Source organism: Magallana gigas, chromosome 7 (assembly GCF_963853765.1).
Source record: "Magallana gigas chromosome 7, xbMagGiga1.1, whole genome shotgun sequence".
Lineage (NCBI taxonomy): Eukaryota > Metazoa > Mollusca > Bivalvia > Ostreida > Ostreidae > Magallana > Magallana gigas.
This window is the reverse complement of record NC_088859.1, coordinates 34661683-34682522: the sequence shown is the minus strand read 5'-3', so window position 1 is coordinate 34682522 and position 20840 is coordinate 34661683. Positions and strand designations below refer to the sequence as shown.

Below are 20840 nucleotides of genomic sequence, written 5' to 3'. Positions count from 1 at the left end.
CAACAACTCTCTCTCTCTCCCCTAATGAATGATTTCGGTTTGTTTCAAAGTTAATTAATATGAACATGATTATATATACCGGGTTTGTTTTCTTTCTCTCGATTCTCTGAAAATTTTTGGCCATAGGTTTTAAAGGATTAATTCTGATTTTTAACTTGCAGTTACCTACATGTAGTACTTAATTATTTCTGATCGACTTCTTCTATTCATTGACAAGATGTTTTAGTAACTAAAAGCCTTGTATTTATGTTACTCATTATTTACTGAAGTTGTTGTCTTTCTGGGCAGTCATATGGTATATCATGTACATGAATATTGTTGTTTGACAATACACTTATTAAAATGTACATGTAGTAGTGTAACAAGGACTATTCATAAAACCACAATGTCTATTCTAGATGATGTAGATATACTGGCAGCCTATGGAAATATGCCCCCCATGTACTTCATGTATATATTAACTCATATCAGTAAACAGCAGTTAGAACATGAACTAAGATGGCAAATGGATATCCACATTAAATACTCCTAAATTAAGAACATAAAAACTATCAAAGGAAAATTCTTCCCTAGAAAATTATACATCTCAATGAACATTCCTAAACATATTGTTAGCTAGATCAACAATAGCACAGTTTCGATGTGGGGTACTACCCCTGAAAATAGAGACTGCACCATTTCAGGGTGAACTTGTCTAGACTGAGTGCACATGAAAACTCTGTAGATGAAATACATGTAGAGGACACATTCCAATTTCTTCTGAAATGAACTTAGATTACAGTCTCAGAAGAAAACTTTTATTTTAAAAAGAAAAAGAAAAATTTTATACACATGTATAATTAATATTATTCGAAGAATATAAGTTGATATATGAGTTTACTTTGTAATAGGAGTAGTAAAATAATTTGACTATAACAATAGAAACGGTTCCTGACAAAAGTCTTCACTCCTAAGTTGATATATGAGTTTACTTTGTAATAGGAGTAGTAAAATAATTTGACTATAACAATAGAAACGGTTCCTAACAAAAGTCTTCACTCCCCCCCCCCCCCCCCCCCCCCCCCATGAGAGAATACAACAGTGCACAGTCTATAATATAGACATGATGCCAGACTATATAATGTTTTTTAAAATGTTGCCAATTGTACTAATGACAAAATTAAAATATGGTTCTGTTCATATTACTTATAAATATTTCCTTAAAATGAAAACAATACAAGTATAGTAACAAAACTGTATTTAAACGTTATCAATTTAGATCAATGCATATAGTTTTAGGAATGCAATGATTTGTATTACATTGACTATATATGATAATATACTTTTTCAACATTTTATTACTTGCACATTCATTTCATTTATAATATCTTTTTAATAACTTTTAAATATTGTGTTGATGTCAATTACAAATAAGCTTTACATGTAGCATCAAAAGTCTTTGTTGTGTTCATTATGAATTACTTATAGATAAGTCAACTGACCAAGGAGACACATTCTGTGTATACCTAATAACTATCCTATTGTCCTAAAGCATCTACCAATTTACATGGCAGTATCTACAGGTGTCAGTCTGTGTATATTAATTAGCACCCTATTGTTCTACAAATAATGGAGATATACACGTGTAAGACACGTGCGAGCAGAAACCAGATTGAACAGAAACACGTGACACAGGTGAACTCGCTTGGGGCTAAAATTGGGTGAAGAAAATAAATAAGAACAAACATGTACTTACTGCTCATGATAACAAAATTATTCCCCTCGTTTGTCTTCACTCCACTTCCGAGTTTTGGAAACTGTGAACCAGTTTATCAAGTTGCATGATAAAATGGAAATTTGGCACATACAAGGAGTGAATTGTGAATCTTTAGATTAATTTTGGAGTGTTTTTCATCCATTTTTAAGGTTCTTATTTTTTTTTTTTACTGGAAGTTCAGAAAGAAGCGAGAAAGTTTTCACCGAACACTGTCTTATCATTAAGGTCTTCCGTCTCCACGAAACAAACACAGTTTTTATTACGTGAATGTAAACATTATTAACCAATTTTGTTAACTTTAATCGTTACTAGCAATATTAATGAATTATTTAATTAATTAATCAGATAGCTTTTGGCTTAAGATATTTACGTGGATCAATGCGACATATATCATTTTAAGTAAATGGTAGTTGTTTTGCCATTGAGACACCAACGTGCCTGGTTTTGCTAATCCCGTTACAATGCTACCCCGAAACGAAGATTATTATATTCACATTTTGCCAATCAATACAAGTGTGCATAAGTTTTAAAACACTGTTAATTATCGGGCTTCTTAACCTGTATTAAACGGGATCCCACAAATTAGGGCTGATTATTCAATTAAATTATTTCGTGTAAATCCAAGTTAAATGCAATACATGCGTGATTTTGAGCATCATTTTCAAGACATGAACAAGTGCTTCGGCTATAATGAAAAAATATCATTGGTTTCTAATTAGAACGTATAAATGATCATGAATTTCAAAGCTAATGCTAAGCTGAGTATCAAAAGTAAATCTAAACCGGCAGTGACAAAACGCGTATCATTGACCGGACGGACCCCCTTGAAAATTTAAATATACAGAAAGAAATATCGAAAATATGCCTCTGACCCCCTGGCAAACTAAATTGTCACTCCGAACCCACCCCCCCCCCCTCCCCAAGGAAAAAAAGCTGGATCGGTGCATTCCGTGTCCATAGCACCGGTGATACATATATATACATAAATGTCCCTGGTAGTACATGTACTATAAAACATCGAAATGTAAATATTCAAGTTTTGAATAAAGAATCATAACAAGGGGTGAAATACTCTATATTTTTAAGAATATATTATTCCGAAGAAAAAATTAGCTTCACTTTAATCGAATGTCAGTTTATTTCCTTTTTAATAAAATAGCCTTACCTTATATTTAAAATAAAAGCCTTTGCAACTAAAGCGGGAGTGGCGCAGTGGCTGCGCGGAGGGCGGTGTAAGTAGCACTATTATACTAGCGTGGGATCAAATCACGTTCGCGGCGCTGATTTTTCCCCAAAATTTCTTCATAATTAATACTTTATAATTTAGAGCAAAATTAATCACAAAATTAATCACTAGCTAATCAAGTTGAGAGAAAACAAAAATCTAGACAAAATCCACTGACTTGTGATTGACTTGTGATGTGTACACAATGACCTTCTCGATATACATGTACATACAAAACGACATGAATACAAAAAATACAAACAGATATACAAAGCAAATATATAGGAATTGGTGAATAATATATCTATGAAATGGAGTATTTACGGCATGAATGCTATCAGTTTGATATTATTGAAAACTATTTGTTCTACTTACATAATATAATTATAGTTAAGGCGACATATTTAACATTATTTGATTAATTTGCTTATTCAACATGCGGAAAAGAGGTTACGAGATCAACAGGAAGGGAATTACCTTAAAAAGCTTTACAAAATAAATACCATTTTGCAGTAAAAAATTACAAAAAATTGATAGAGCTCTGATGTTTTGACGTATCTAGTTATTTTAAGTATTGTAGATTTAGAAATTTGTATCCGTAATTATTTTGGCACAATCAAGTTTCTTTTTAGGGATGTTGGCTATTCTCGTCGCCTTTTTTACCGATGATTACGATATCTTAAATGCTTGCATGGACAGATTGATGTTCATTATTCAGTTGCTGATTACATAATCTCCCTTCACACACGAATGACCCGAGACGATGTCACCGGTAAACTAACGAAGCTACTGCTCCAGACACGTGTGTGTCTGGGGTATGTATACACATGGTACACGAGTCTGGAGAACAAAGAGGAGGTTTCACACCTCTAGACTGGTAAATTGATTTGTGTATAATTAGCTACTCAATTATTATCAGCTAAAACATAAATTAAATTAGACTGTGTAAAATAAGCATTCATTAGCTAATACACGGGTATAGTCCGTCAATCAGTGGTTAAAGAATCATGCATGAGACTATCAAAAAGAAACTAATGTTCAAAATATGCCTTAATTGTTACTTATCTTATCATTTAAAAAATGACAAAACTCACAATTCAGCAATTTAAACCTTGTTTAAAAAATGCAATCAAGTAATAATGAAGTAATAATTTCGGAAGTAATTACGTCCCTGGTCTTAATTTCTTGTCCAATAAAGAACACCTTTCTTTCGAGCGCTATAGTCAGCAATTTAACTCCAAATAGCTTAAATTAAATTGTTATACTAACACCGAATCATTATTAAAACTGAAAGAAACTTTAACATATCTTGACAAAGGATGTAAATAAGTGTAAAATAAAATTCCATTATCGTATTTTCAAAGAAGTTACGAGACAAACTTCATCATGCGGCCAACTTGGACTTAAATTTCGCCTTGATCCATTAATAATCCCTCGTTGGTTTGTTAAAATGTGCATGCTATTTTGATTGTTAATAGTCCGAAATCAATATTAAAATGAATAATCGGGCAATATTGATGTAATATTGGGCAGGTAGCATCGTTTTTGATTCCCCCCCCCCCCCACAATTCAAAAATGATGCTACCTGCCTGAAATTACATCTCAGACTCATCCAAAAAATCTTGACAAGCAGGCAAAAAAATAAAAAATAAAGGGGAAATTGAAATCTTAAATATCCTTATTCGTGGGAGGGGGGGGGGGGGGGGGGGGGGGGGGGGGGGGGGGGGGAGCTGGCGTGGTTTATATCTGTAACTTCGATTTCACTCTTAATTTCCTTAATTAATACTTACATACTCCCCCAAAAAGTGGGGGGGGGGGGAGGCTCCATGATAATTCAATTTTTTATATGTAAACATGGTAAATGCAAGCTCCCACCCTCCCCCCCCCCCCCCGATGCTATGTGCCTGAATTTTATGTCTCATACGAGGAATAGACACCCCCCCCCCCCACGTTACCTTTTACAAAAAAAATTTTCAAAAAATATTTCTTATAACAACAGTGCCTTGATTGATTGTCAATTTGCTACATAGGATACACATGTGATGCAAAATGTGTCACACATTTGACTAAATTCATGAAGCAAACGTTAACAAGTTTCCAAATTCGGCATTTTTGTTCAATAAAATATGGGTTTAAACTCAAACAACAGTATATTTAGTCATTCAGGGTCGATAAAAAAAATTGTTCATATGTAGAAAATGCAATGCAAGAAAACAAACAGTTTTCATACGATATTCTTGTTTCTCATATTATAGTAGTTGACCCAGTGACGCCACAGTTCATCCCGCGCCAAATCGGCTTGATTAAAAATCGTTCTGAAGGTGTGAAATCGGGTTTCCCCCAAATATCTCGAAAAGTACACCAGGGACAAACGGTATCTAGACTTCCTACGTGTAAAGTGCGGTCAATTTTTGATATGATGGAGATCTATATGTGAAAACATCCTGAAAATTTAACTGCGGTCGCATGAGTACTCATCAAATGTTCAAAAGAGAGAGAGAGAGAGAGAGAGAGAGAGAGAGAGAGAGAGAGAGAGAGAGAGAGAGAGAGAGAGAGAGAGAGAGAGAGGGAGATTTCAAAAAATAAAATGAAACATTTGGTAAATGGTTAATGGTTAATTCATATATAATTTCTTTTATAGGGAAATAATATTGTAACCCGTTAATTGAATTTGAAACAAAAATTTCACTTTTGTGTTATCCTAGAACCGTACATCTCGGATTTAATTACAGGTAACAAGTCTTAAACAGTCGGGGATATAATTACATGTATATATAAAACGAACCACCGAGGGATAAGAATTTTAATCAAGGTGACAGTCTGGCAATTAACGGGTTGATGTATGCAACATTGCCACCTTTGATCTTCTGTACTATGTATGTGCATGTATTTTTAAAATACACTTATTTGATATACTGTTACTTACACGTATGCAGGTAATGTACACAAGTACAGAAACTCGCTCAAGCTGAGCTCGGTGCAACCAACCAATAGAAATAGCGTTTGTGAAATTTATTAAACTTAGCGACAATTTGAAGTCTTGTTACCTTCTTACATGTATCAAAACAACAACAATCACATTGAAAAAAAAAACCCAAACAGTCTCACTATAATGACTTAATCAAACTACAAAACTTGATACAGTTATTTAAGCATGATTTTGAACTCAATATAAAACATTTTTTTTTCAAAGGTTATATTTTACTCTCTTTTATTAAAAAAAATCCGTACAATGGGTAACAATGCGGCGTAGACAATCGCCGTTATTGACGATGTGGTTCTTGTTCTGTGCACCTGACTCCATGAAACATGATATGAGATTGTCCTAGTATTCCGAATTCTTTTAAAAGGGGGGGGGGGGGGGTGTATTTAACAATCGGGTTCGCAATTCAACATAATTATTACACTCCAAGATGGAAACTGGGAACATTGAGAAATGAGTACATGAGAAATATGAGAAGTTTATGAGCATTAGATATGAAAAAAAACGTCATCATTGGGTAAACATTTCGTTGTTTACAATCTGCATAAGGTATTTTTTTAGCGTTGCATTAGTACTGCACAGCAACATTTACAACGGTCATTCTTATCTGCTGAGGTAAAGAACTGCACCTGTTAGACGCTCACTATCTATACATCATTGTGCGAAATCTTCATCTCTTTTCGGATGGATTTTTAATACACTGATTTTAGGTGGGAAGCGCCTATGGTAATTACCAGAAAGAGCTATATAATATGTAATGAAATTATTAGTTCTGTCTTCCCACAAATGTTTATTTAAAAATAAAATTTGGTGTTATGACTATATAGTCATAACACCAAATTTTATTTTTAAATAAACATTTGTGGGAAGACAGTTCCTAAGAAATAGATAACAAGAAAGTCTAATTAGATGGATTAAAAATGAAGAACCAAATAACTATTTATTTAGGATTAGAATCTGCATTTTATAGCAAAAATGCACCTACAGTGTTTTGAAAAATCAACACAATACAATCTCACATGTCTTTAAAAGATTAATATCAGATGAAAATATGAAATGTCTGTACAGTTGTTGATCCAATCAATTGCCATGAGACAGAGTTTAATGTTATGTGCAAATTAAGGTGAAATAACAAAAGAAAATAATTTATTATGAGAAATCATGAGAAAGATATCTTTGATATATGGGAAAATTTATCCTATGTGAAAAATCATGGGATATATCCTATTTTCTTTATTATGTGGGATTTTTTGTCCTATATGGGAGAATTAATCCCATCTTTTATGAATGATGGGATTTTTTCTCCCACATGGGACAATTTATCCCACAATACTTTTTCTCCCATGGGATTTTGGTGGGGTTTGAGATGGGATGAAAAATCCCACCAAAATCCCATGGGATTTTGATATTTGAGAGACAATTACAAGAAAACTAGGGCAATGTGTACATTCATGCTGACATGATAGGATCAAAGTAAAATGTCCCACCAAGATATATAAACAAAAGTAAGCTATGTCCAACGGAAATGGTAGCTAAAAGCCCGGACTTTGTCATGTCCGGACTTAAATGTCACACTGTTTATACATAATTGTTAAAAGGAGGGGGTTGCCTCGTTTAATAATTCGGTGTACCATTAATTTTCAAGTACATTTTTTAAGCTGCCCCCCTCCCAGCGGCTGTTACAATGTACATATACGCGATTGCATATGATAAGATGTAAGAGTTTGTTACCGATGATTGCTTGGAATCTTCCGGAATGACCCTGAGAATGTTTTGGTATTTAGTTCCGTCACTTAGAGCAGATGCCGTCGCAGAAAACAATGTCTGTAAAATGAAGTTATTCTTTCCTAGCGAACTGATGTATGAAGATGTGTCCATAGCTTCATGGCTGTATTCTGGACCGATCACACCTTGGAAGATTTAAAAAAGAGGAGCATGAATACAGAGAGAGAGAGAGAGAGAGAGAGAGAGAGAGAGAGAGAGAGAGAGAGATCTTATTCATTATTATAATACATGACTGTTTAGAAAAATCTTAGTGATTCAATCTATGTGATTTGTATTGATTTGTTGTAGTTAAAATTACCAATAATAGGAGTAGAGGAAGTATCCTTCGAATCGCCAAACTTTCTGTTCATGATTCGTGTTGCATGCTCCAGAGCTCTTCCATGCACATTGCATGTAGGAAACCCCTCCAAACCTACAAATACATAATAATTCGTACATCGCGTTTTGATTCATTTGCTATTCAAGTTATCTGACTGTTAAACGCTTTTTTCTTTAATGGGCAATCTTGCAGAAGAATTTGTCTCACCAAGTTTTAGTCCCGGTACATAGTTAGCATCGTTTAACTTTCTGATAGCCCATTTCACTGCCTCAAAGTTCCGTACCGACATTTCATCAACTTCCTGACTACATTGGTCATCTGTATATATTTGGAACAAGCCGGCGATGTGAAAATCCCCCTGTAGAAACGCTGTCTCTCCAGAGGTTTTGGACAATGCCAAGCCAGTTAGTAGAATCAAATAGTGAAGAGGAGTAATCATGTCCAAATTAGCGTTTGACTAAATGAAACATATAAAATCATCATCAAAATCGACGGCAAACGCTGATCTCAATTGAGAAATAAACAGCAAGTTATATGGTTCACCGAGATATATACTTTGTTGGGCACGTTGTCAAATCCAGTGAAGTTCGAACGGATTCTAAGAAGATTTTACACTTACCAACCAAGTTCATATCCCGGTGACCTTCTTAACATTGCTGTTTAATTTATTACTTATATTTACGTTTGAAAAGGCAAATTGTGCAGATTTGTTAAAATTATCGAGATTTTATGTTTACAATAATCCAAGCGACAAGTGATAAGCTCGTGCTATGAAAATTGTGACGTCATGAAAAAGTTAACACCGAATTTAACGTTTTCACTACAGTATTCTATTTGTTCATATAAGGAAACACATTTGCATATGTAAATATAAGGATTAAGACCAATCTCGCCAGCTACCTGTTCTTGCCTCCGCTCTATTTTGTGTGTTTAATTGTGACTTTTCATTGCAATGCACAACTGGTACAGGGTGGTCCATTGTTTTGAATGCCCATTACAGTTTTAAAGAACAAATTTAAATTCAGTGAAACATGTCGTATGATAATGAAAGACGTACGGATTTATATTGTATAGATTAAGTGCCGTTTGCCTGCCTTACAAACCAGAACAAGGAAAATTTAGTATTTACATCAAAATAGTAAAATTACGTTCTATGGTGTATTTATTTGACGCTTTTGTTTTGCAGGTACAGAAATATAGTTTATATGACAAATTGTCATCACACCCTGTTTTGCAATAGTCATCTGTTTGGTTTCTCTCCGTATTTCTTTCAATTGGCAGCTTTAATGTTTAATATCTTTAAGTTTTATTTATTAACTTGATCATTCAATAACATCAAATGAAATATCCCCACCCCAGGTTTACACCAGGGTTATGAGTAATGCAGCAGTAAGTCACCATCTAGGCTAAGTTCTAAATGGAATGAAACTTTCTTCAATTTTGTTTCAAACCATTCAACCATTCTTGATGTGTTTAGGATACATTTTTCTTGCTTTGATCTATAATTGTTTACAATTATGTTATTTTGGATATCATTGAATACACTTTTTGCTAATATATTCAGCCTTTTTCGGATAATCAGCCTGAGAACCTGGACAAAACAGAGAACTTGATTTTCCTTGTTGTTCATAGTTGTCCTTAGTTCTTTCACTATATAAGCCTGTATGGTGAACTTATTTTTCTTCGATCTTATATTCTTTACTACCCTACTACTTCTAAAAAAAAATGTGTGCCTGCAAAAGCCAGAAGACCTGCTTATACCATTTAAGTTTAAGAACAATAGCTTGATTTTGTAGCCATTTAGTAAAGATGGGGCATTGTGAAAAACCTAACAAAATTATATGACCTATTTGCTTCTTTTTCAAGTAGATATTTTCCTGTACTTTACAAATGATATAAAATCTTAGGCATGGGAGATTCGAATGATACCTTATTTAACAGTTTATTCATTGGGTAAAAAATTTATGTGGTTTTAAAATTGTATCAGAATTTATGGATCACCCTGTACATGGCAAATCTTGGTTCGATGCCAGTATATGAATTGAAATACATGGTTATGCATGCAAATCTTATCAAAATAACAGATATTTATTTAAAGAATAAAAACGAACAAATAAAGCGAGTATATGTATACTACTTTGTGACAGAATTTGTAAAGCAAAGACAATTGTGATTGGCAATCCATCATAGCATGTTTTGAATCTAGAATTTCATAACTAAAATTATTTTGCAGTGGGTAGATAAAGATGGTTATCCAACCATTGTGTCATCTGTCGTGTACGCTTTGTTTAAAATCATTCATTTTGAATGCCTGCTTTATATGGTTCAGTTGATTTTAAAACTAAGTCAAACTGCCAAATGTTGATAAATATCTATAAATTTATTACTTCATAAAGCTACATGTTTACAACAAACCTATTTTTATTTTATGTGACTTTTTTCTCAAGCAGGAAGTAAATTTAAAATCAAATGGATTCTCCGAAAAACTTGCACTTGTTGCCTATTCTCCTTTGTACTTTTCTTACAAAGTGTTTTTTTTTCATGAAGATAATTCAAAATTTAAAAAAAAAACACGTTGACATTTAGTTGGTTTGGTTCAAATCTGAATATTTTCAATTTTGTTACCAAGAAAGCTGGAATTGGTCAGTTACATTACTTTTACAAATTGCATTGTTCATCTTCAATAAAGAATAAATCAATCAAATTTTTAAACGATCAGTAAATAGGGTTTGTTGCAAATGTCTTGTCGATTCTTCTAGGTAGTTGCCTGATTGTCAATTTGTCCTTAGTCGCTTTGTTGTCTGGCACGGTCCATAACCTAGTTCTTTAATGCAGTCCCATCAACGTTATATTGAATTTGCTTATATCAAAAGACAGTCTTAGTAAAAATTCCATAATTAAAATAAACATTACATTTTCCTTTCGTCAATGAGACAAATTAAGTCCAGTATATAACGCGGTTATAAAGAAGCCACGAAACCTCTCACTAATTACAAAGTTCAGGTTAGAGTCCTACAAAAACTCATTTCATGAAGATTGTATAAATGTTATGATTGTAGCATTATGTATCATATACATGTATCAAATATGCAATAGTAAGCAAAATAACAATAACAACTGTGGAATCATTAAATTTCGTGGGGGCCAACTTTCGTGGATGGCTTAAATTTTACAGGTTCGTGTGGACGTAATTTCGTGTATTCTTATATATCTACAAAAGGAAATATGACTTTATTACCCTAATTTATCAATTCGTGGAGGATTTTATTTCGTGGATAAGAGGTACCCACGAATTCCACGAAATTTGAGCCACCACGAAATCTAATGATTCCACAGTATCGTACGGTTGATTACTGTGCAATCAACATGCCCACACTAAGTAGTGTTTTGTTCATTCGAAGTAATTCTGTGACCTAGTCCATGAACCACTGATATTCATTTGATCTCAGGTTGGATTTAAAAGTGCCACGAAAAGAATTAAACGAGACGGGACGAGACAGGAATACGCGGCATGAATGATTTTATGATATTTCCTACACCCGGTGACGCGTCAAAGTATAAATTATTCCGTAATGTTAAACCCCTAAGTCTCGAAATAAAATCACATAATTCGCAATCGTTTCTACTTTTATAATGCAAGAAAGAAAAAATACGTATATAACAGTTCATTAAATAGAAAAAAAATAATATTAAACTTACTCTAATTGCAACTGAACCTAACCATTTCCGTCCTCAACAAAATGTGGGGTTTTCTACTGTTTAAGGGGATTCAATGATTTAAATGGACCGTTTTCAGTTGACTTCACTCTGATAATCACTGGTTCTATTTTAGATTGAAGGGAAATTCTTGTTTTGGTTTGCGAACTACCCACTGAGGGTTTGCAAAAAAAAGTTCATAAGATTTGACATAGTTTTTGTGTGTGTCACCTAATCATTTGGAAGTTCGAAGATTATCTAATACAAGTGCGTTACAAGAATTCCATTTACAACTGAGGAATGCATATCCAATAAAAAGACAATTCAGGACGTATTCATTTAAAAAAAAAAAACAATACTTATAGCATTTCCTTCTTTTTCGGTGTATATAATATCAATTTAAATGTTTGTTGTTGTTGTTGCAGTAATGCAGTCTTTCTTTTCATTACATGTATACTGTACAATGCGATACAGCTACATAATTACACACATAAAAACATGTATATAAAATATACCTTGCCGTGAACCTCTTGCATTCCATTATTAAAAAATGGTAATAACTAAAACAAGTCAAGAGTACGAAATGCAAAGTTTTGAATAAAAAAAACAGGTCAACCATTACTTTTTGCGGAGTTTGAAATAGAGTAGGGAGGAGCAGGGTGTATGTAAATTAAATATAATTTATAAATTATATTATTATACTTTCATGTTAAATACTGAAATCTGATTGGTTTAGACGCAGTTGATAATCCGTTCTATTACCTTCAGCGTTAGCAACACACTTGGCAACGGGTAACACAACGAATTGTTACATGCGCGTAAATTATGCGCGTACGGTTCGCCGTAGAATTCATATAACAGCAGTAAATTTTTCTTTAAAATTAAGACATTCAGTATAATAAAATAAATAGTGCCTGTTTGGGAGGGTAACCGTTGAAATTGACACCCCTCGAAAACCATTGTCAACCTCCGCTTCGCGTCGGTTGACAATGGTTGTCTCGGGGTGTCAATTTCAACAGTTACCCTCCCAAACAGGCACTTTTTATATAATATTATATTTTTTAGGAAAACAAGATGGGTTTATTTTAAATATACCAAACTTTTGTTATGTCTATATTACCTTTTTTCTTTTTGTTTTAGTTTAACCCCCCCCCCCCCAAGTATTTTTGCAAAGAAATTTTGTGTTTGGCGTGTTTTGTTGTTGTTGTTGTTGTTATTGTTGGTGTCTACGGTGCTAACTTAAATATGTTAAATTTTCTTCTCTGGATCCCTTTGCCAATATTTTATTAAAAAGTTCTTAAAGGATTGCTAAAACGACTACATACACTTCTGAAAAATAGTCTAATTTTAACCTAGCTGCAGGACTGTAGCTCCCGATCTGAAAAAAATTCGGATGGACGACCTGGGAGCTACAGTGCCTCCCATAGTAAAAAAAACTGCAATTTACGGCGCACAAAAAATTGCGCTAAGTTTGGACTTATTAACCTTATTTTCACACAAATTCTGTAAAAATAATTAGAACCATAAAATTCTTCAGCAAATTTACTACTGTCTGATATCGTCACTTTACTTTAAACATGATAACAGACCTCGGAAAATGAAGTATGTTAATTTATTTCAATAAAATAGATTAACAACACCGTATTGGCAGTCTTTGTCATGGCTTTATTTTAATATATCAGTACATCATAAACTATTCAATTGTATGCAAAATATTGCAAATATATCAATAGAGTAAGTTAAATGATCAACATCGACTTTGGGGTAGTTATGATGTTAGATCTTCAATGAACCAAACAATCAATCAATCAATCAATCAAGATGAATCAATCAATCAATAATTCAAACAATATTTCAATCAATCAATCAATATGCAAATCAATAAAGTATAATCAATGTGTTGCTTTAGTGAATGTCTCAATATGACAATCAATGTATCAATTTAATTGATTACTCAATGTATTCAATTATGACAATCAACCCAATGTATCAATAGAATTATTCAATTACTCAGTGTATTCAATGACTCACTGTCAATCAATGTCTGAATCAAACAAAGTGTCAATTAAAATAAGCCCGATTATTGGCCACGGACCTGGAAGTAAACAGAATCCGGGGCAGGCTTAAGCAAAATTCGGCCATATGTCTTCATGTATGAAAAATCTATGATATGATGCATGAAGACATCCGCCACAAGCGGTCACAATTTTGCACAATGCCATGGCAATAAGACTGCGGAATTACTCGGCGTGGGATTTAGCATAAACTTTAACATTATTATGTAGTATGTTTAGAAGGCCAGCACGTATGGTTTTCAAAAATGTAATCTGAGCAGTATCAGACAAATGTACACCATCACGGTAATATTTTGGTGAACATTGTTGAAGATCAGGGTACTTTAAGCAGGCGCCCTTACGCTTGACTATAAATGGAGCTAATGATTTGTTAATTCTTTTTCGAGCGGTCTCGCCTGCAATATTTGATAACATATGTCTGTAGTAATTTCGTGGGAGTATCTGGGACCATATGAATCTTGTATTCGGCAGAATTGTTTGTAGGTTAACAACGGTTAATTTCATGAATTTTTGGAGTCTTAGCAACGGCATGGTCCCAATACTATTGCCCCCGCAATGTAACATTACCCAATCTGGGTGGCCTCTTTGTTCAATGATATTTGTAATTGTGGGCTCTACATCCTCCCAGACCATACCACTCTTTCCGTGCCAAAATACTGTGATATTATGTTTCTGAAGGTCTAGGTGTGGGTTTCCAAATTGTTGGACAGCGTGATGGGATGCATGTTTGATAATTGACGAACCAATGATCCAGACCGTGGTGTTGGGACCTGAAAACTTAGTATTGAATTATAATACGAGGATGTTATGAACAGACATAAGATTATGCTTTACAATCTGATATATGAACAGAACGCGTTAGATTTCCATCTGCCTTTTGACTTAATGTCCTCCTCCGAATGCCCTTGTAAGTACAAATGTGTAGCTCCACCTATTCTAAATGAGTGGGATTTGAAAGTTGTTGTGTCAAGGCCAATAAATTTGACCGACTTATGTAGTACGGATGTGAATTGATATTTAGTAAGAGGTTTGTGGTTAAAATGGCAGAAAAATAGGCCTTGTATTTGTGGTCTAACTGCCAAAAATTCACGCATATGTTTGAATAAAGACTGGGTTTGAGAATTTATTTCAATCTGTAGCTTAGTACCCCTATTGTATTGGTCTGTTTTTGAACCTTTAATATACAGACCAATGTGTGTTTCATTAATGGTCACGTCGTGAAATAATAAGGCTGGTGCGTTGTTACTAGTGAAAGTAAATTCACTAATGCGCAATAATGCGAAAAATGCCAAATGAAAGGCTGCTGAAAACATAACAGCTTCATAGAAGCTTGTGCACACCGTAGGTAGTATAGAAACTAATTTATTGAGACAAGATAGGGAAATTGGGGACCGTACATCCTTCGCTGGATTTAACCGATGGAAACCTTCTAACATTTTTTTAACTATGAAAGTTTTAGTGTTGTCAATTTGACCCTCTAAAATGAAGCTTGTAACTAATACCGCTCAAATAACATCTCGTTGTTGAATATGACACTTTATTTGCATGCAGGTATGCGATGTAGTTGATTATGGAGGCCAACAAAAGTTAAAATTGTGTTTGGTACAAAAAGATGCCTTTTTGATACGTTGACGCAGTATTTTTTGGATATTGCTGCTTCAAGTAAACATTCTACATGGGGTCTAAGAGGAACAACAATTCCGGAGGTAAACGGGCTGGAGTCTTGTCTGCCTGCGGAGCCAGGGACCTGAATCTTTCCCACTGAAATCGAGAAATTGAATCTGCAATGGAATTTTGGTAACCTGGAATATGCCTAGTTTTAATCTGAATGTTATTTTTCATACATAATAATACCAATGGTCTTACAAGAGACATGACACGTTGAGACTTACTAGACTTGGCATTCAATATATCGACCAGAGCTATGTTGTCAGTGTTTATTAGCAATTTCTTAGCTGTAAATTGATCTGCCCAAATCCAGATGGCCACAAGAATAGGCACTTATTCCAAAAATGTAATATCTCTTCTTATATCTGGACCCCAAGACTCTGGCCAAGATATGACAACCCAGTGATTCTGGAAAATCGCACCTCCACCGTAGGAACCACAACTATCGGTAAAGAGGTTTAGGGTTTCATTATCAGACCAGTGTAGTTCTGGGAATGGGGAACGCCCATTGTATTGGTCAAGAAATGTGAGCCAGATGGTAGCATCCTCTTTAACTGCTTGTGTGACCTTGATCAGGTGGTAATGTTTCCTAATACCAATTGTTGTGTTATAAAACCTGCGGTTAAAGGCCCTGCTACCAGGGATGGCTTTGGCGAAAAAGTTAAGCGAACCACAGAGTGATTCCATTTCTTTCAGGGTGACTTTTTTAGAAGAAGTAATTGATGAAAGCTTGGACCTAAGTTCTGCAACCTTATTGTCAGGAATAAAAATGACCTTATCTATGGTATCAATACCTAGTCCTAAGAAAGATAGACGAGTACATGGGCCCTCAGTTTTCTTGTCGTTTATTGGGACGCCCAACTCGCTGCAAGTTAACTTGTCATGAACGTTTCAGCAAGCGTTGAACATTGTGATGTATTTTGCTCGCCAACAAACAAAAAATCATCAAGATAATGGATGATATTATAATTTTGAGACTTTTATGCTAACGGCCAATGCAAAAATGATGAGAATTTTTCAAAAGATGAACAAGCTATGGAACAACCAAAGGGCATGCATCTATCAAAATAGTATTTTTCTTGAAAACATATTTCTAACAGTGAAAAATCTGAAGGGTGAATAGGTAAAAGTCTGAATGCGCTAGACAAATCCATTTTACAAAGCAATGCCCCTTTACCATTCTCTTGGATCATAGAAATGGCCTGATCGAAAGAAGCGTAAGACACTGAGCACAGAATTGGATCAATATGCTCGTTGACGCTATTGCCAATGGGCGCTGACAAGTTTGAAATTAACCTGTAGCCTCCATCTTTCTTGGGCAGGACCCCAACAGGGTTACATCTAATGTTGGGAAAAAGGGGTTGGGAAAAGGGGGTTGGGAAAAGGGGCCTGACATCCTTCCTAACGTAATTTCTGTCTCAATGATAGCCAAAAGTTGATCAGCATGTTCACTCGCGGACTTCATATTTTTGGATTGTAAGTAGACTCTTGGGCCTATGTAATTCAAGTAAAAGCCGGATTTGAAACCATTTAATAAAAATTGAGCATTCTGAATATCTGGATATGTAGCGAGATACTGCTCTAAAACGGAGATCTTAATTGGAGTTAAACCTAGGTGCATGAAATCTTGGTCTTTGTGGCTGATAATGCCTTGGGCGTAAGGGACGAAAATTGATGCTATTTTGCGGGGCGAAATTTTGGTGTGCTGGATTTGGATGGGGGGATCTGATGACTTGGATCTGGGCCGACTGATAGGATCAACAATGCATGCGTGGGTGTCACACTGTGACTTGTTGCAATGCATGCATATATGCTGGAATGAACACTGGGGTTTGGGACAGGAACCTTTAAAGTTATAATCAAAACATTTGAGTGAAGATTTTGACTGTTGTGGAGCTTGTTGAACTTGAGCCTGCATATACAATAACCATAACTCCGCATCGATAGAGCCAAATGATATTGATGTGTTTTTAGACATTTTGAGACGGAACTGCCTGTCGTATTCAATCCAATTGCCATTTATATTACGGCTATATCCTAAACGTATTGTGTGGATATATTTCAAGATACCCTGTATGTCTGATGGGTGTCTAGCCAGGTATATGCTTGAGAAAATCAAAAACGCATCAAGCCAGGTGTTAATTGATGTGATTTTGTTTGTTTTAGTTTTTGGTTCAATAACTAACTGACCCTCAACTATGGAAAATTTGTGCGAATCCTGAGCGGATGTATCAACTGTTTCTGAATTGATGATTTTTGACAGATCAATGTATTGTTTTGACCATATTTTGTCTTTGATGGTTTGAGGGACATGAACCCCAAGCTCATCAGAAATACTTATTAAAGTTATTGTATGTTAACGTTACGTATTTATGCTATATGACACTATAGTATATAATATATGCAACCGTAGTCCTAGGTGAGCACTATACTCTGTCCCAAGATATTTTGGATTCACGTTTGGCTTAATTGTTTGATATTTATAAATACCTCAGGATTCAAACGATATTCATTCAAAAGTATGCAAGATTTCTCAGTCAAAACGCCCCTGCTAGCTTATCAGGTTTCAATACAATGCTAAAAAATGTGATGTCTACGGAGATTTTGCATTGCAGCAAGCCCGGATGATAACGTTGAAATATTGCGCGATGTATTCCGAGTGTATTCCGAATGGAGAAAAGATGGAAACATTCCCCATTATAAATCTCCGTAAGGAATCTGTTTTCGTTCCTGTGAATTTTTCCGAGTGAAAGATGATAATGTGTCAATGAAATTATCTTGAAAAATATCCCTTTCAACTATTTTAATTGCACCTCTTTCACAGGTAAGTGTATTTTTATTAAATATCGTCCAAATGTGCAGCATAAATATCTTGGGACAGACTTTTTTTTTTTTTTTTTTTAGCTATGTAGGCCCTTTAAGGCCTTCAAGTATTTGAATATTTTAAATTTATTGTAAATAAAAATTTTACAATGGAATATTATATTTTAATGATGATGACTAAACTTTTTATTAACCAAGTTATAGCTGTTGATGGCCCGCAATTTGACTTGAAATAAACCTACATCGTAATGACTATCTTATGTAACAATCATGGCCGCCTTAAAGAGAGAAGCAGACGAAATAAGAAAATTATCTTGTATTGCAAAGTTTTAAAACCCTTTAAAAAAATAAATGGAAGTGAATACGTACCGCAACTTGGACAATTGATTGAATTACACAAGATTACCCGATTACTATCCACCGATGATTAATCGAGCGATTTAATCAGTCGTGATGAACAATGCATTGAATTTTTTCCAGGTTGAAGCTGAGAAAGGTCGATACACTACTGCGCATGCGTAATATAAGGACCCCAAAAGGGGCCGTGCGAAAAGTTACGAGAACCTCATATTGAGGAGTTATCTTTCTTTCGATGTATAAATTAGTGAAATGGTTAATCTATTCATTTCCATAACATGACTTAACTCATATCGAGTTAAGTCGGATTACGTCGAGATCGAGAGTCGCCATTCTTAACGAGGCCGAGTACAGAGCGAGTACGCACGCTTTCGCGCAGCGTTTCATTTGTATTGTGACGTCATCTTTTTGCTTGGTTGACGCCATGGCGTGATAGTTTCATCTGCAGATATTCAGCGAAAATTGTTGAAAATAGCTCGTTTGATGCGTAAAATTAATGTTATATTGTGGAATAAACATAAATGTCTCGAAGTATAAGCTATATTTGGGCTCGAGTTGAAAACGTGAAAAGGGTTCAGCAAGCCTAGCCCTCTGTCACGTTTTCTTAACCCGCCTAAATATAGCTTATTCATATATTTCAGGCAGTAACCATGTATTTTATATTAATGACACTTAATATGTGATGTTATATATTCTTTTATTACTTAAATATGTCTGAATGTTTTAATAATACTATATAGATCACCTTTTCCACCTTTGTCAAATGAAAAATAGCCATTATCTGACAAATCTGGGAAACTGGGCATACAAAAATCAACTTTGATAAGACCCCTGGGACAAACCAGGAGGTAAAAGGTTTTTCATATTTGACCATTTGATGCCTTTTAGCAATAACTTTAATATGTAGAACAGAAAAAGGAATCCCTAGGGCAGAAGTTTTAAAAAAAAGTAAAAAATATGCAAAATTGATACATTTCAAGCAAAATCCCATAGGGTCCTATGTTAAAGATTAACACACTTTGAGATGACCCCCTAAACAAACGGTGTGGTAAATGTCTTATTTTTTAATCTTAAAATAATAATTATATCAGTAGAAATTCATGTAAAAAGTTTCATCCAAAAATCTAGGGCAGAACAAATTAGACCCAGCCTCGTTAAATGTAAACAAACTTGCACCACTTTAATTGACAGGGCTGGGGATGGTGTTTAAAAGAATATCAGAGGCAAGTGAAGTGACGATATCTTTAGTAAAATGTCCGAGGAATTTTTTGGGATTAAATATTTGTACAGAATGTGATCGTAAATGAGATTAATCAGTCAAAACCTAGCGCATTTTTTGTGCGCAGTAAATTGCAGTTTTTTACTATGGGAGGCACTGTAGTTCCCAGGCCGTCCATCCGAATTTTTTCAGACCGGGGGCTACAGTCATGCAGCTAATTTTAACCCATATTTGCCCAAAGTGTTTTTGTCGGCAATCGGTTTTTAGAACGCAGTTCGCAGTTCGCAATTGAATAGTGAACTGCGTTCTATAGAACGCAGTTCGCAATTCAAAATTTAGAATTCATATTTGGGGCCCGATTGCCTTATATGCAATTGAATAGTGAACTGCGTTCTATCTAGAACGCAGTTCGCAATTCAAAATTTAGAATTCCTACTTGGGGCCCGCTTGCCTTATATGCAATTGAATAGTGAACTGCGTTCTATCTAGAACGCAGTTCGCAATTCAAATTGTTGAATAGTGAACTGCGTTCTATCTAGAACGCAGTTCGCAATTCAAAATTTAGAATTCATATTTGAATTAAATTTTGAATTGCGAACTGCGTTCTAGATAGAACGCAGTTCACTATTCAATTGCATATAAGGCAAGCGGGCCCCAAATATGAATTCTAAATTTTGAATTGCGAACTGCGTTCTAGATAGAACGCAGTTCACTATTCAATCGCACTAAATTTTGAATTGCGAACTGCGTTCTATAGAACGCAGTTCACTATTCAATTGCGAACTGCGAACTGCATTCTAAAAACCGATTGCCCAAATTTTGTCTATCATTCATAAACTGTGTGCTTTTCTAGACTGTTTAAGCCTTCGTAAAAATTTCTTACCTGCTTGTTGGCGGACAAAATCAAAAATATTAAAACTTTATTCAAAGTGTT

General features: G+C 34.7%; 1 protein-coding gene across 2 annotated transcripts in view; it reads right to left on the bottom strand.

Moving 5' to 3' along the window:
* LOC105333893 (uncharacterized) overlaps positions 1-20840 on the bottom strand; it is a 33343-nt gene extending 12503 nt beyond the window's left edge. The window contains exons 1-4 of one of the 2 annotated variants that reach the window (XM_066065079.1): positions 20790-20840; positions 8276-8525; positions 8048-8161; positions 7696-7874 (exon numbers count right to left, since the gene is read on the bottom strand). In XM_066065079.1, the coding sequence (XP_065921151.1) occupies positions 7696-7874; positions 8048-8161; positions 8276-8507 (525 nt within the window). In that variant the 5' untranslated portion in view covers positions 8508-8525; positions 20790-20840. Of the gene's footprint in view, positions 1-7695; positions 7875-8047; positions 8162-8275; positions 8526-11767; positions 11915-20789 lie in introns of those variants that run through there. The other variant, XM_066065078.1, reaches the window with a different exon arrangement.